The sequence below is a fragment of the Hemicordylus capensis genome, chromosome 9, assembly GCF_027244095.1.
Source record: "Hemicordylus capensis ecotype Gifberg chromosome 9, rHemCap1.1.pri, whole genome shotgun sequence".
Taxonomy (NCBI): domain Eukaryota; kingdom Metazoa; phylum Chordata; class Lepidosauria; order Squamata; family Cordylidae; genus Hemicordylus; species Hemicordylus capensis.
Genome location: NC_069665.1, coordinates 1210201 through 1223431, shown reverse-complemented (window position 1 = coordinate 1223431; position 13231 = coordinate 1210201). Strand labels below are relative to the sequence as shown.

At 46.2% G+C, this 13231-nt stretch overlaps 1 protein-coding gene across 7 annotated transcripts in view; it reads right to left on the bottom strand.

The window, feature by feature from the left end:
• CNOT1 (CCR4-NOT transcription complex subunit 1) overlaps positions 1–11438 on the bottom strand; it is a 93865-nt gene extending 82427 nt beyond the window's left edge. For 4 of the 7 annotated variants that reach the window (XM_053270860.1, XM_053270862.1, XM_053270861.1 and 1 more), the window contains exons 1-2: positions 11153–11428; positions 3383–3656 (exon numbers count right to left, since the gene is read on the bottom strand). In XM_053270860.1, the coding sequence (XP_053126835.1) occupies positions 3383–3484 (102 nt within the window). In that variant the 5' untranslated portion in view covers positions 3485–3656; positions 11153–11428. Of the gene's footprint in view, positions 1–3382; positions 3657–11152 lie in introns of all 7 variants that reach the window. The other 3 variants (XM_053270866.1, XM_053270863.1, XM_053270865.1) reach the window with 3 other exon arrangements.
• Between the last annotated feature and the right edge of the window lie 1793 nt (positions 11439–13231).

The window sequence follows — 13231 nt, the reverse complement described above, 5'->3', positions numbered from 1 at the left end:
TGCTCTGTTTCTGCAGGTCTCTCCACCTGCTCTAAGGCAAGAGCCCCGCAAAAAACCATGGACCTCCTTAAACACACTCACACCCCTTGCCTTGCTCTGTCAACAGTAAATGGTCAAATACTAACAAACCAAGTCTCATTCTCTGCCCAGCAGCAGCTTCAGGGGTAGGGGAATCCCCACCCGTGAAGCTGAAGCTGCTGCCGCCAGTTAGAAAGGCTTCTGAACTATGGAACACTTCCACTGGGCTGCCATCTAAAAACCACCAGCCACAAAACACAGGAGAAAAAAAGAACACACAGGTGTTCACAGTGTTAACACAGGTGTTAAGATAATGTAGATTTAATCTGCCTTTCCTGTGAGCTGGTTGGGGGTTTCCATGATCAGGATATGACAATGAACTCTAATTTGTGAAAACCCATGCCACAAGAACTTGGCCTTAATCCAGGGCTGCTCAACTTCGGCCCTCCTGAAGAGGTTGGCCTACAGTTCCCATAATCCCAGGCTATTGGCCACTTTGGCAGGGAATTATTTATTTTATTTATTTATCATATTTCTATACCAGCTAACATGTATATCTCTAGGCGGTGTACAAAATTTAACATATTTAAAAGTTACAAATTAAAAAGTCAGTACAACTTGAATTTGTTATCCCTCATCTAGCCCATTACTGCCTCCAGGCAGGCATTTAGGGAAGATATGCCATTTCCTGATAAGGTCAAAATAGTGAAGTAGATCTGGGTGTCTTCAGCATATTGATAACACCCAGCACCAAACCTCCTGATGATCTCTCCCAGCAGTTTCATGTAGATGTTAAAGAGCACTGGAGACAGTATGGAGCCTTGTGGAACTGCACACTTCAGTTCCCGCTTAGTGGAACAACAATCTCTAAGCAACACCATCTGGAATCTTCCAGAGAGGTAGAAGCAGAACCACTGTAAAACAGTGCCACCCAATCCCACCTCCCTCCGACGGTCCAGGATACCATGGGCAATGGTATTGAAAGCTGCAGAGGGACCCAAAAGAATCAGCAGAGCCACACTCCCTCTGTTGATAGCTAGTTGGAAATCATCCATCAGTCCGACCAAGGCAGTCTCAACTCCCATGATTATGGGAGTTGTAGTTCAAAAACAGCTGAGGGGCCTAAGGTGAACAGGCCTGCAGTAGTCACTGGATTCTGTTCTCAAAAAAACTTCACTTTTACAACAAAAAATGTGTTTTCTCCCCAGGTTTTGGGTTTGGTACCAGAGGTACTACTGTATATCTTCAGCTTTTTATCAAAACTATTTTTTGCGCCAAAAAAATCTTTAAAATGTTAACAGAAAACTTGTTATGAATTTTTTCACCACTTTATTAAACAAGATAAAGCATTGGAGCAAGTGCACTGGGAGGCTGGCTACTAGAAAACAGTTGACTACTGATCTCAACCATTTTGAAGACCTCTGGCTCTTGGTTCTAGCCAACTCAGCCCACTGCAGTATCGTATCAAATTACAGGAAAATCACCCTAACTGCCCTGGTTAAACTTCAAACATTGCACTAACTTCTTTAGACAGAGAGTAACTTTGGACATTGTACCAAAATGAAGGGAGAAGGAAAAACAAATGCCTCAATTCCTATTCTCAGCCCAGGAATAGTTTTTCCTTGCAGGAGCAGAGCTCATACTTCGTCCACACAAAAACCTAATCCTAGCTTCCCCAAAAACTTTCTCCTTCAGCAGTTTAATTTCAGAAAACAAGCCTTTCTGCAATTGGGAGTGAGAAATCATTGCAGACTTCAAATCATCTAGAGATCTACCAGCAGATCCTGATGTAGTTTCTGCTCTAGACAACACTTTTGAGTCACTGTGCTCTCAGCAGGAAACAGATATTTGCAACAAGACAATCTCAGCTGGGAGTGTCTCCCTTTAAAAGCCTCCACGGCATTCTCAAAGTCATTTCAGTCCTGACCTTTGGACAGGATAGGTGGGATATAGTGTTGAATGAGGAAGAAGATTGGTTGACAGTCCAGCAAAGATTGTAGCCAAGTAGTGACAGGGAGCCAAAGTGGTTAGCTGCCTCTGACATCTGGATTCCCCCAGGTTCCTCTTATGCATAGGCAGGTGGGGGATCTAGAAACTTGCTGAGCCCAGCTGGTGAGCAGCTATTGCTCTGTAACTGTGCCACCCAAACCACCTTTAGAAGGTCTGAGAGTTCTGCAAGGAACAGAAGGGAAGTGACTTCAGTTTCAAGAAGTCACTTCAGCTATTACATCTGAATAAATTTAAACCACCGCCCTCCTCAGATCCTGCAGATTCCTATAGAATGAGTTGGACAGAATATTTGCAGAGGGATAGCTGTGTGCTAACTGGGCAATTGTGCCAGTGTGAGCAGGAGGAGCAAGTGCTTCCTGTTTCTCAGCCACACATCTTTGAAAGCGTTTTTGAACCCAAGCCTGCTCCCCCATGCACAAAATTCTAACTATAGACATTTTCAAATTCTGACTATCTTCTTCATGTAATTGCAGAAACTCAGAAAACTATATTAGTGGTATTCCTCATTTCTAATTTATTCTGCTTCCAACACTTGGGCACGCAGTGGTTGCAACCCCAAAGAGACTTCCTACTACTATTCAGGAAAGAGGTTTTCCTAGAAAAATCTCATTTCCACAAAACTGGCGTCAGTTGCCATAACTGCTTGAGTAACCTTGCCACAGGAACAAGTTCTATGTCCAGTGGACCCCGCTGGTTTATACTAGCCCCCTAGAGTGGTGTGGAGTATATTCCAGCTGCTTTTAAGCCAGTGTAAGCAGAGCTTCTCTCTTCCTGCCTGTGTAACACTGGTAATGCTTGGTTTATTCTGGATCTATTAAGAAAGCAAACTGCCCTATCAATTTATCCCCCCCACCACCATCTGATTCTTGGCAGGTCCAGTCTTAGAAACAAAGAGGGTGCCTCATACCATGAAGTTAGCTATAAAAGCTAAAAGTGTGCCTTAGAATTAAGAATTGTCAAATTTATTTCGTATTAAGTTGCCACAAGATTGGCAGTGAGCTGGGTGAGGGCTGGAGTTCTTAAATATTCAAGGGATCTCAAAATAAAGCATGGATGTAAGCACTAACTCCACAAGACTATGCAACAATTCAAGACAGGGATCCTAAACTCCTTACATGTATACATCAAGAGAGGCAGCTGAACCAATAGCAAAAATATTGAAAATTGCCTTTTAGGGCAACTTAAGCGAGACCAAACAATCAGCTCCCAGCAAATGTAATAAAATAAGGTTTGGCTCTATTAGTTCTATTACTAATTCAACCAATGAGAGGCAAGAATGTAAGGGATACAGCAAGGAGTGGACACCCTTTTCACTGTTTCCTCTTATTAAACAACGGGACCATTCGCTACTTACGTGCTGTATTTCCTGCTGGCTGGCTCGGTAGTTTTTCTTGGTTAAATTGTCCACCAGGTAGCTGATTTGAGACAAGGCCAGCGAGAGCGAGTCAAGATTCATTGCTGGTTGGGGCGGAAGCAGGCGGCCGAGCCCGGCGCAAAATCACCATTATTCCCCTTTAGTCACCTCAGAGACAGGTTAATTTTTTTCCAGTTCGCCTATATTTCAATGTTATGCTCTTATCTTCAGCTCTTCTTTCCCAGTACTTCCAATTTGTTCTGAAACATGGCACCTGCAAAATAAGACAATCTTTTTATATTCCAATTAGAAGCATCTCCTAAAACTTTATAAAATGGAATGTAGCTTTAGCTATTCAAGAGAGTCATTTTGCTAATAGCTAAACATAACTGAGTGACCACGTACTCAGCGCTACACAAAACAAAATGCTGCAGGATAAAATTAAGCCTTTCTGCTCTGAAGTTATTACTTTGTTCACTGTAACAAATCGCCACCAAAATATCCACCAGTAAAATTTGCATTAGAGCTAGATCCAGCCTCTCTAGCAAGTCGTGACCAGTGTTCCCTGGAACAGGGATTCCCCGATGTTGTTGACTACAACTCCCATAATTACAGAGAACGCTGAGCATGATATGATGCATCAAAACCAAAGCATGCAGCCTTCCATGTCTTGCTGTAGTTTTGTCTCTAGTCTAGTGAGCTGAGACCTCCACTGGAGAGCAGTGTTCCGTCTAAGACGTGCACGTGCTCACAAGTTTTTTGATGTCCGCTCAGGAAATTTTAGATCCCACTTAAATTGAATCAGGAAGGCCCCACTCTGAATGCACATGCGCATACACACTGCCTTGATACTGCTGCCCAGAACAAAACTCATTCCACACATGGGGAAAAAAATGAGGGGGGAAATGTTCGCATGACTATGCCATAACCAGGCCCCCGAGACTTCCCAGCTCTTGTCCACACCGTGCACAGCTGGATTTCCCCCTGCTACTTATCTCCACTGACAGCCAATCACTGTAGTTTGCACTCTGATCATGAAGTTTCTGAGATCTCAGGACAAATCAAAGCAGGGCTAAGACCTAATTCACCCTTTATACACCAATTAATCAATTATGTTTGCCAGAGCAAACAAATGTGATTGCCACATAAAATGCAAAGTAGCTGTATGCTGGCAAAGAGAAGCGAAACAATGTCATCTGCTGAAGACAGAAAGGAGAAGCAGCAGCACCAACCACCACCACCAGGGTGGTTAGCTGCAAGTGTTTCTGCATCTCCCCAGTGTTCAGGAACAAATTCTGAAGGTGAAGTTTCCTAACTGACTGACAACAACCAATCTTCCAGCATGAAGTCTTCCTTATTTTGAGCATATTGCAAGTATGGAAGAAAACAAAGGCACCCAAGGGCATAGCTACACCTCAAACTGGTGGTTAATCATTTCCTCTTGGGGAATTTTCAGCACCCACACCAACCTACAATTCCTAGGATTCTTTGGAATACAGCTAGTATAGTTATATCTAAGTTTGCAATGTCAGGCAGACTTATACAGAATAGGCCTCCCATTGAGCTTAATGAGACTTCTAGGCAAAATGTGTTTAGGAATGCACTGTCAATCTGGTAATGCAGATACCTTCAACTACAACAGGACTAATCTCAGCAGTGTAAAAGTTACCTACTACATACAGTAACTTTGAAATTGAATAACTAGTTAAAATAAAGATCTATGAAATAGTATTCATGCCAGTTGTAAGAATCTTTTGTGCACATTTGTTTTTGAACAGGAAGCTATTGAAACTAGGTCATTCCATTGTGGCGGGAACCAGACATTCTGACCGGCAATTACCAACCAAATGTTGTCAAACATCCAGTAAACAAACAGTAGAATACTGCTATTGTGACAGGACATGCTGAAGGAGGCACACTCATAACCAACAGGTGACAATCTTAACCTGAACAAAATCCCGTGCAGGGGAATGCAACCTTGGCTCTTCAGCCGTTGCTGAAATACAACTCTCTCCAGCCCCAGCCCCAATAAACTGCAGCTCAGAATGATGGGAGTTGTAGTTCATCAGCAACAGCTGGAGTGCCAAGGTTGCCCACCCCAATCCAGGGTTTTCTCTATTTGTCTGGTCCTCAATGGTGACCCAGAATTTAGCTCTGGGTGAGCAGCAGGGCTTCTCTTTTTAAAAAACCATCTGCTGCCAGTCACCTGTCGTCTAGACTTGGTGCAGTTTGGACAAAAAATGGCAACCAGCAGGTGCTGTTCACCAAGGGTCCACACTAGCACTTCAAATGCTGCTCAGGCTGGCAGCTGAAGTACAATAAAGATATTATTGAAAGTTGCATTTTTTTAAAAAAGCTCTTCCATTAACAAGGCTAAGCAGATAAGTCAAATGTTTTGTAAAGTTAGAAGTTTAGAATAGGACACAAGTGCCAAGGCCCAGATATGGTTCAAAACAAGCCTACAATTAAATACAATTTTTGGTATTTGCCTCTTCAGGGAATGTTAACATGAGTGGTAGGGATTTGGAATTTCTTAACAGGACATTAGCAAGACACTCTGGATTCAAAACTTGTGCACAGACTACAAAATTGCTTCCTGTTTACAAGGTGATGTTGACAGCTCTGCCAATTTCACACTCAGATCTTCTAATACAAGTTACAAATCAACTTGTAATTAAAAAGTGCTTCCCAAATTACTATTTTGTAGACTGATGAGCACAGACACAGAACTGCCCAACGCAGACCCTAGGTCCATACAATCTGGTGCTGCCTACTCTGGCTGGGAGCACCTCTCCTGGATCTCAGGCCTAGAAATGCCAAGGACTGAACATGAGATCTTCTGCATGGAGACCAAATGCTGTAGCCCTGAGCACATGGACATCATCAGCAACAACAACTGTTTATTTATGAAGGACTTTGAACTCTTCTTTTTAAACATATCAATAGCTGATTTCTATAAAATATTCGTAGTGTATTCAGACATCAGGGCCTTTTTAAAACTGAGAGGCCCACAACAGAATGCTCATTTAAGCCCCCTAACCTCACCCCACTTTTCTCTGGATGACATGCAGTGGAATGTAAAGCTGGCACAGTTGCACAAGAGTGGTGTTGGCAAGTGCAAATATTGCACAAATGGAGTTGTGTGACAGTGCAGCCACATAATGCAACCATAACTCAATATACACAATTTCTGTGTTCGTATAGCAGCGCAAGCATTATGTTCCACCACATGTGCAATGCTGCACATTTTGTCAGCTGCTGCATCCTGTGTCAATGTAATAACCTAAAGTACTGAAATAACTCTTGATCCTATATTTTAACTGATCTGTTTTACTGCCTTGTTAGGGTTAGGTTACCAGCTATCAAGGCAGTCTTGGTCCCCAAACCAGGCTGAAAGCCTGGTTTGATTCTACATAATCATACTTTCCAAGGGAGCCTGAAGTTAAGTCACTGTCATATGCTTCAGCACTTTGCACAAAATAAGAATGTCAGACAGGACTTTCAGCTAAGACCTGTAAGCTAAGGTCTTACCAATGCTCTCTTCAAAACTGGTAATATCCAGCCTTCCGCCATAAGGTCCTCGCTGTCCCCATTTGGACATTCCCCCAGTGGCAGTTTTAACTACCCAGGATGGGCAACGATACAGAAGGCAGGTGAGCAGTCAACTTCCAAGAAGCATATCCTAGGAGCAGTTTTATCCACCAACGGGCCCTTTTGGAAATTGGTCACAGTGGGCTTCCAACAGTTTCTCCCCACTTGCAGAAAGGCCAAGATGCAACAGGTCTCTCCATACTGCTGGCCAACACTGTGTACAAACATGCTGGGGTTGAACTGAGCTTTCTCTGCTGCCATTACCACCATGGTGTAGGCCCTAAGATGGAGTCTATATTCGGTCAGGCTCTTTGTGAGTGTCTCTCCATTGTTGTTCTGGTCACTGTCCCTGCCATTTCACTGCACCCAGCTCCACAAAAAGCTATGAAGCAGAACAGGCTCTAACAAGCAGGAGAGTGCTTTAAGGAGCAATTGTGTCAGCTATTCAAGTCATTTCCCCATTCCAGAAGTCAATTAGAGCCTCAACAGGTTTACCAGTCCTGGCAACAGGCAACTCCCATATTTCTATCAGGTAACTACCTGGATCCATCAGCTGCCAAGGGCAAACTATTTTAATACCTCCTCCTGCAGAAGTTAGGAGTCCAACAGATCTAAACCCTGTCACTTAAGTTACTGATACCTCTTTAGTTGTTACATTTTAGAATCACTGTTAGAATTCCTGGAAAACAGCAATACTGCATCTATATTACCATAAATCAACTGATCTGCTGCACTCTGCCCATGACCAAACTACACATTTTCTGTATCATGTGGACACAGTAGAACATTTGAGGCCTTGCAGATGGATGCAGTCTCAGCATCCTCACTGTGCCAAAGGAGGCATCCCTGCTGGTTCCACCACCCCTCATTGCTCTTCTGCCACAGGGAAATTTATTTTGGCAATATTTCACTAAAAATATTTCTGAGAAACCTTTCTGCTATAATGGCACTAAATGTTTTCATTGCAAGCAAAGTAATCATATCAGAATATACTTTGATCATAAAATAAGAATATTTTCATACACATCTTATAAACAAAGATTTTCAAGATGGAAGCCAAGCATAAAGCAGCTCATTGTGGCAGCTGCAGCCTATCAGTATAAAAAATGAGCATAAATTCAGGAGGCAAAATACTTATGCAGCAGTGCCATCAGTGGCCCCTCTAATTTTTTTTCATCTTTGTGAGGAATAAGTTTTGTTCAGGGCGCCAATATCAAGGTACTGTGTGCGCAGATGCATTCAGAGTGGGGCCTTCCTAATTCAACATGAGCGGGATCTAAAATTAACTGAGCAGACATCAGAAAATTTGTGGCCGTGTGCAGGTGCGCACGCCTTAGAGGGAACAGTGGTGCCAATGGTTCATGTAATAAGAGCAACAATCATTTGACAGTTTAAGTTACAACAATTTTACGTTGTCTATCAGCAACTAAAGCACCCTTGCATTAGCCACTCAGCACAGGGCAACTAACTGGCAGGACTACCACTACAGGCAACTTGTGATGCACACAGACATGTGGGCATATTAATTTTCCTCAACTTGTTTCCTATCTATCTGCAGGACAGAATTTTAATTTTAATTTTTTAATACTTCAGGATTTTACATCTTCCCTCATAAGAGCACACTTTAAAAAACACATCATGAAGCAATTTTAAAAGGACTACTCTTCAAAAAGTCAAATGGAAGATGTAAGGAACTGTTTCTCCAACAAATATCTGGGTTTTTTTTACACAAGTAGGCAACAGCTAACCTAATTCCACTTGCAAGCTTCAGCCTATAGGATAGTTTATAATGGAGCATAGCACAACTTCTGCACTACCACCAGCTGTTAGAGATTTGTCACCTCACATGTCAGCAAGATGCACCTTCTTTGAAGCCAAGAGTATACAAAACAGAAGAGTAGATTCCAAGGTAAGAGTAGAGGTTGGCAGTTTTCCCTCAAAGAGATTCCCAGATGGTGTTGACTACAATTCCCATAATCCCCGAGCAAAAGCCATTGCAGCTGGGAATTCTGGGAATTGTGGTCAACACCATCTGGGAATCTTTGTTAGAGGGAATACTGCAAGTTAGTACCTATTTTGTACACTTGGACAAATGGCACTAACTGTGGCAGATGTTAATAATTTTAACACATATCAGTTATGTGGGAGATCCTGAAATAATTTGAAAAGCACACCCAGATCAAATCAGAATTGTTCAATACATAGAAATGCCTTGCAGAGGGAAAATCAGTGTGGCTTCTTCAAAGTGAAGTCTCTGCTCCCTGAATCTTTGGGCGTCTCAAACCAACATGAAGATGGGGCAATCCAGCAGACATGGTATACTTAATTTTTCAACAAACTTTTGATAGACTCCCTCATCTTAGAAAGCTCAGCAGGCATGTGATGGGAGAGTATACCATATTATGAATCTACAGGTGCTTAAAAGAAAATGCAGAGTACAGAAATAAGCAGACAGTTTTCACAGTGGAAGTAAGTAAGTAGTGGGGTTCCCTAAGGGTCTCTACTAGAAATGTGGTCTAAAGTTCAAGGTAAACTATGAGCACTCCAAGTTTCAGAAACATCAAGTCATTCAGAATGCTGAAATCCTAAGCAAACTAAGAGCCTCAAAAACTTTTCCAGGACAAACAGCAGCTTGCAAAAGAAGTGGTGCTCATTTCACATGAGCTGAAGTTTGAAAGAGAAAGCATAGGAATTCTGTTTCTTACCATCTCCAAACTGCAGTACAAGCATGACAAGTCTGTTGAGAGGACATGTAAAGCAACCTTCTCACCAGAAATCAACAGGAACTGTTCCTTGGTGAACATGTTTGCCAGCAAGGTCTACAGTGGCCATAGTTACCCAAGAAAGCTGTCCAGAGGATCAGGAGAGAGACACATTAACAGGAACTCAAGATCACTAGAAATATCAGTTCAGCGTACAAAAGCAGTGAAGCAGGCCCAAGGAATGTAAAGGAGAACTGGAAATGAAATTGCATTTATGTCCTGATAAGAATCTATGACACAATTATATTTAGAATACTGTGTCACACCACAAAGCAGCAGCAAAGAATATGTTGAAATAGATGGAATACTGCTACTACAAATGGAAGACAAGAGATCAGAACTTTTTGGCTTGAAAAGAAAAACAGCTTTCAAGGTTTCTACAAACATGAACAGTTCCCTGTAATTCTTACAACAATCGTGCCTGCAAGGTAAGCCAGTATCAGCACCATACTGGCAGAAGAGATACAGCGGCTAAGAAAATGGCTCATCACCCAGCAAATTCACAAGAGACGGCGTTTGCTAGTGGGAGGCAGATCACTCCAAACAAGACAAGGAAAAAGGGGTAAGTGGTGAACAACTGTCTCAGCCCCTGAACACATGAACACGCGAGAAAGTCATCCCCCAAGTTCCTAGGAAGCATCACTCCCAGTGTGCAACTTGCCCGGGGAAAAGAGACCAGGCGGAAGGCCGGCGCCGCACGACCGCTCCCTGCCAGACTCCACAGAGAGGGTCCGCCCAGATCTCACGACACAACCCTGCCTGGGCCGCCGCTGCTCAGCGGCCTCCACTTAAAGCAAGAGCGGGAAGTACGAAGAGCATGTGCAGAAAGCTGCTACACCCCGCCGCCGTCCGTCCTCCAGGCACGGGGCGCAGCCTTTGGGGCGCTCTGCCCCGGGAGCGTCCCTCCCGCTGCCCGGCGACCCTGGAGCCAAGAGCCCCGCGCGCGCCGGGGAGGCCTCCCGAGCCCCCAGGCACACCGCTCCCCGCTCCTCCTCCTCGTGACCCCGCGCCGCCACGAGCCCAGCGCACCCGCGGCGGCCCACCTTCCGCGGAAGCCCCTCCTGCAGCCTCGGCGAGCTTGCTGGGCGGCGGCGACGCTCATCACGGCCCACCCCGAGAGGGGGCGGCCGCCTCCTCCTCCTCCTCCTCCTCCTCCCCAGCCGCCACCGAAGGGCCGAAGAGGGAGCCCCGCTCGAGATCAGTTGCACCCCTCGGGGGACCCGGGGGAGAAAGAGAGAGGGAGTGGGGGGGGAGGGCCCGGGAGGGAGGAGGGGAGGCCCAGGCAGCCGCCGCCACCCCCGTGCTCCGTTTCCCGCCCGCGGGCGGCCCAGCTCGGCCCCCGCCTCCTCCCTCGCTTTCCTGCTTGAGCCTCCGGCGGCAGCGCCGCCCAAGCCGGGGCGGAGTCCCAGTTCCTCACCTGAGGCGGGTCCGGGGCGGGGGTCTCAGGCCGGGGCGGGCGCCTGGCTCAGCCTCTCGCTCTTCTCGAGTCGCCGCCGCCTTGGCTGGTTCCAAAACAAAATGGCGGCCGGGGTCGCGCGCTCACGTCGCGGCCTCTCTCTTCCCGTCTTCCCCTGCGGCGGCGGCGGCGGACGCAGGGCGAGGGGGCGGGGCCAGTGGGCCGCGCGCGGCTGAGGGGCGCGAGGGAGCGCCGTGCCCAATCACAGCCCGCTCCACCCTCGCCTCGCCTCTTCCGCCCAACCCCGCCTGACTTCGCCTTTGCGCTCGCTTTCGCGACGAAAAGGAGGTTGGCCAATCCTGGGCTGAGTTTCCTGAGTGGGGAGAAAAGGGTAGGAAAAAGGAAGCGAAATCAGAGCCAACGGAAGAGGCTGATTGGCTCAAGGGTCATATTGAGCCCGGCTGGGCCAGTCATAACGCTTCGGGGGCGTGCCTGTTCGAGCCAATGGCATCCGAGTGCGTCTGTGGTGACGTCTTCCGTAAGAACTAGGAGAGGCACACACCCCCCTCGCCTGTTTAGTGAGTGCTAGTATGGCCGCGGGGCGGGGCTTAGCCGCTATTACTATTACAGGAAGTCCGTGAGACTGCGCATGCGCCTTAAACGTGCGCTTGTGGGCCGGGAGCAGCCGGGCCCACCTCGATAGGCTGCAGGGAGTCTGCGGGATCTGAGTCGTAGTGCGCAAGGCCGCCCTCCAGCTCCGCTTCGTCCCACCAAAAACAAATTATCCACCTAGTGCGGAAGTGTCCGCTAACCTGAGGCTCTCCAGCTGCTGTTGGACTGCAACTCCCATCACCCTTTGCCTTTGAATTGCCTTTGACCTTCTTCGCGGCTGGCTGGGGATGGCGGGAGTTGTAGTCCAAGCACGGTTGAGATGAACCCCGCTCCAGTCCATATTGACTGGCAGGCGGCAGGGAGCAGCTCTGCAGGGCTCGGGAGAGGGGCAGGGGCCTTTCCTAGCCCTGCTTGGCTGGAGAAGCTGCCAAGGCTGGGTCCAGAGATTGAGGGGGGCACCCAGTGGTGTGGGGTGTTGGGGAGCCCCCATCAGTAGAAGTCCTCAGACCAGCAACTAAACAGATAAATAAACAAGTTGTTCTAGTAAGAACTAATCAGCCTACTTTCCTTTCACCGTCTCTCCTAAATTTGGTGCAAATCGAGGTCTGCAAGTTAGAACTCTTGTGCCTCAAATGTCCACGTGTCTGCCATTTTGGATCAGGGTGGATGTCCTCCTTACAAACTGTACCATTGAGGTGTCCCTGTGTGTCACGCACTACACCTGTTCCAAATTTGGTTCAAATCAGTTAGAAAGTCCTCAAGTTAGTGCACTTGCACCTCAAAAGTTTATGCATCTGCCATCTTGGATCGAGATGGGTGACATCATCACAAACTGCATCATTGGGGCATCTCTATGTGCCCATCCAGCTGTTGCAAATTTGGTTCAGATCGGTCTGTCCACAAGTTAGTGCTCTTGCACCTCAAAAGTTTACCTGTCAGTCATCTTGAATTGGGATGGATGACATCGTCACAGTCTTCGCTGTTGAGGTGTCCCTATGTGTCCCTACAGCTGTGGCACATTTGATTCAAATCAGTAAAGCAGTTCAGAAGTTAGCCCACTTGTGCTTCAAACATTCACGTCTACCATCTTGAATTCACAAACTATGACACTGAGGTGTCCCTATAGCTGCAGCAAATTTGGTTCAAATCGGTTAAGCAGTTCACAAGTTAGCCCACTTGCACCTCAACAATTTATGTGACTGCCAGCTTGGATGGGTGTGGATGACATTATCACAAACTATGCTGTTGAGGTGTCCCTATCATTCACTGCAACTGTCCCTAATTTGGTTTAAATTGGTTACAGTCCACAAATTAGCCTGCTTGTGCCTCAGATGTTCACAGGGCTGCCATCTTGAACTGGAGTGGATGATGTAATCACACACCATGATATTTGGGCATCCCTATGTGTCCCTACAGCTGTAGCAAATGTGGTTCAAATCGGTTAAGCGGTTCACAAGTTAGCCCACTTGCACCTCAAAGGTTGATGCA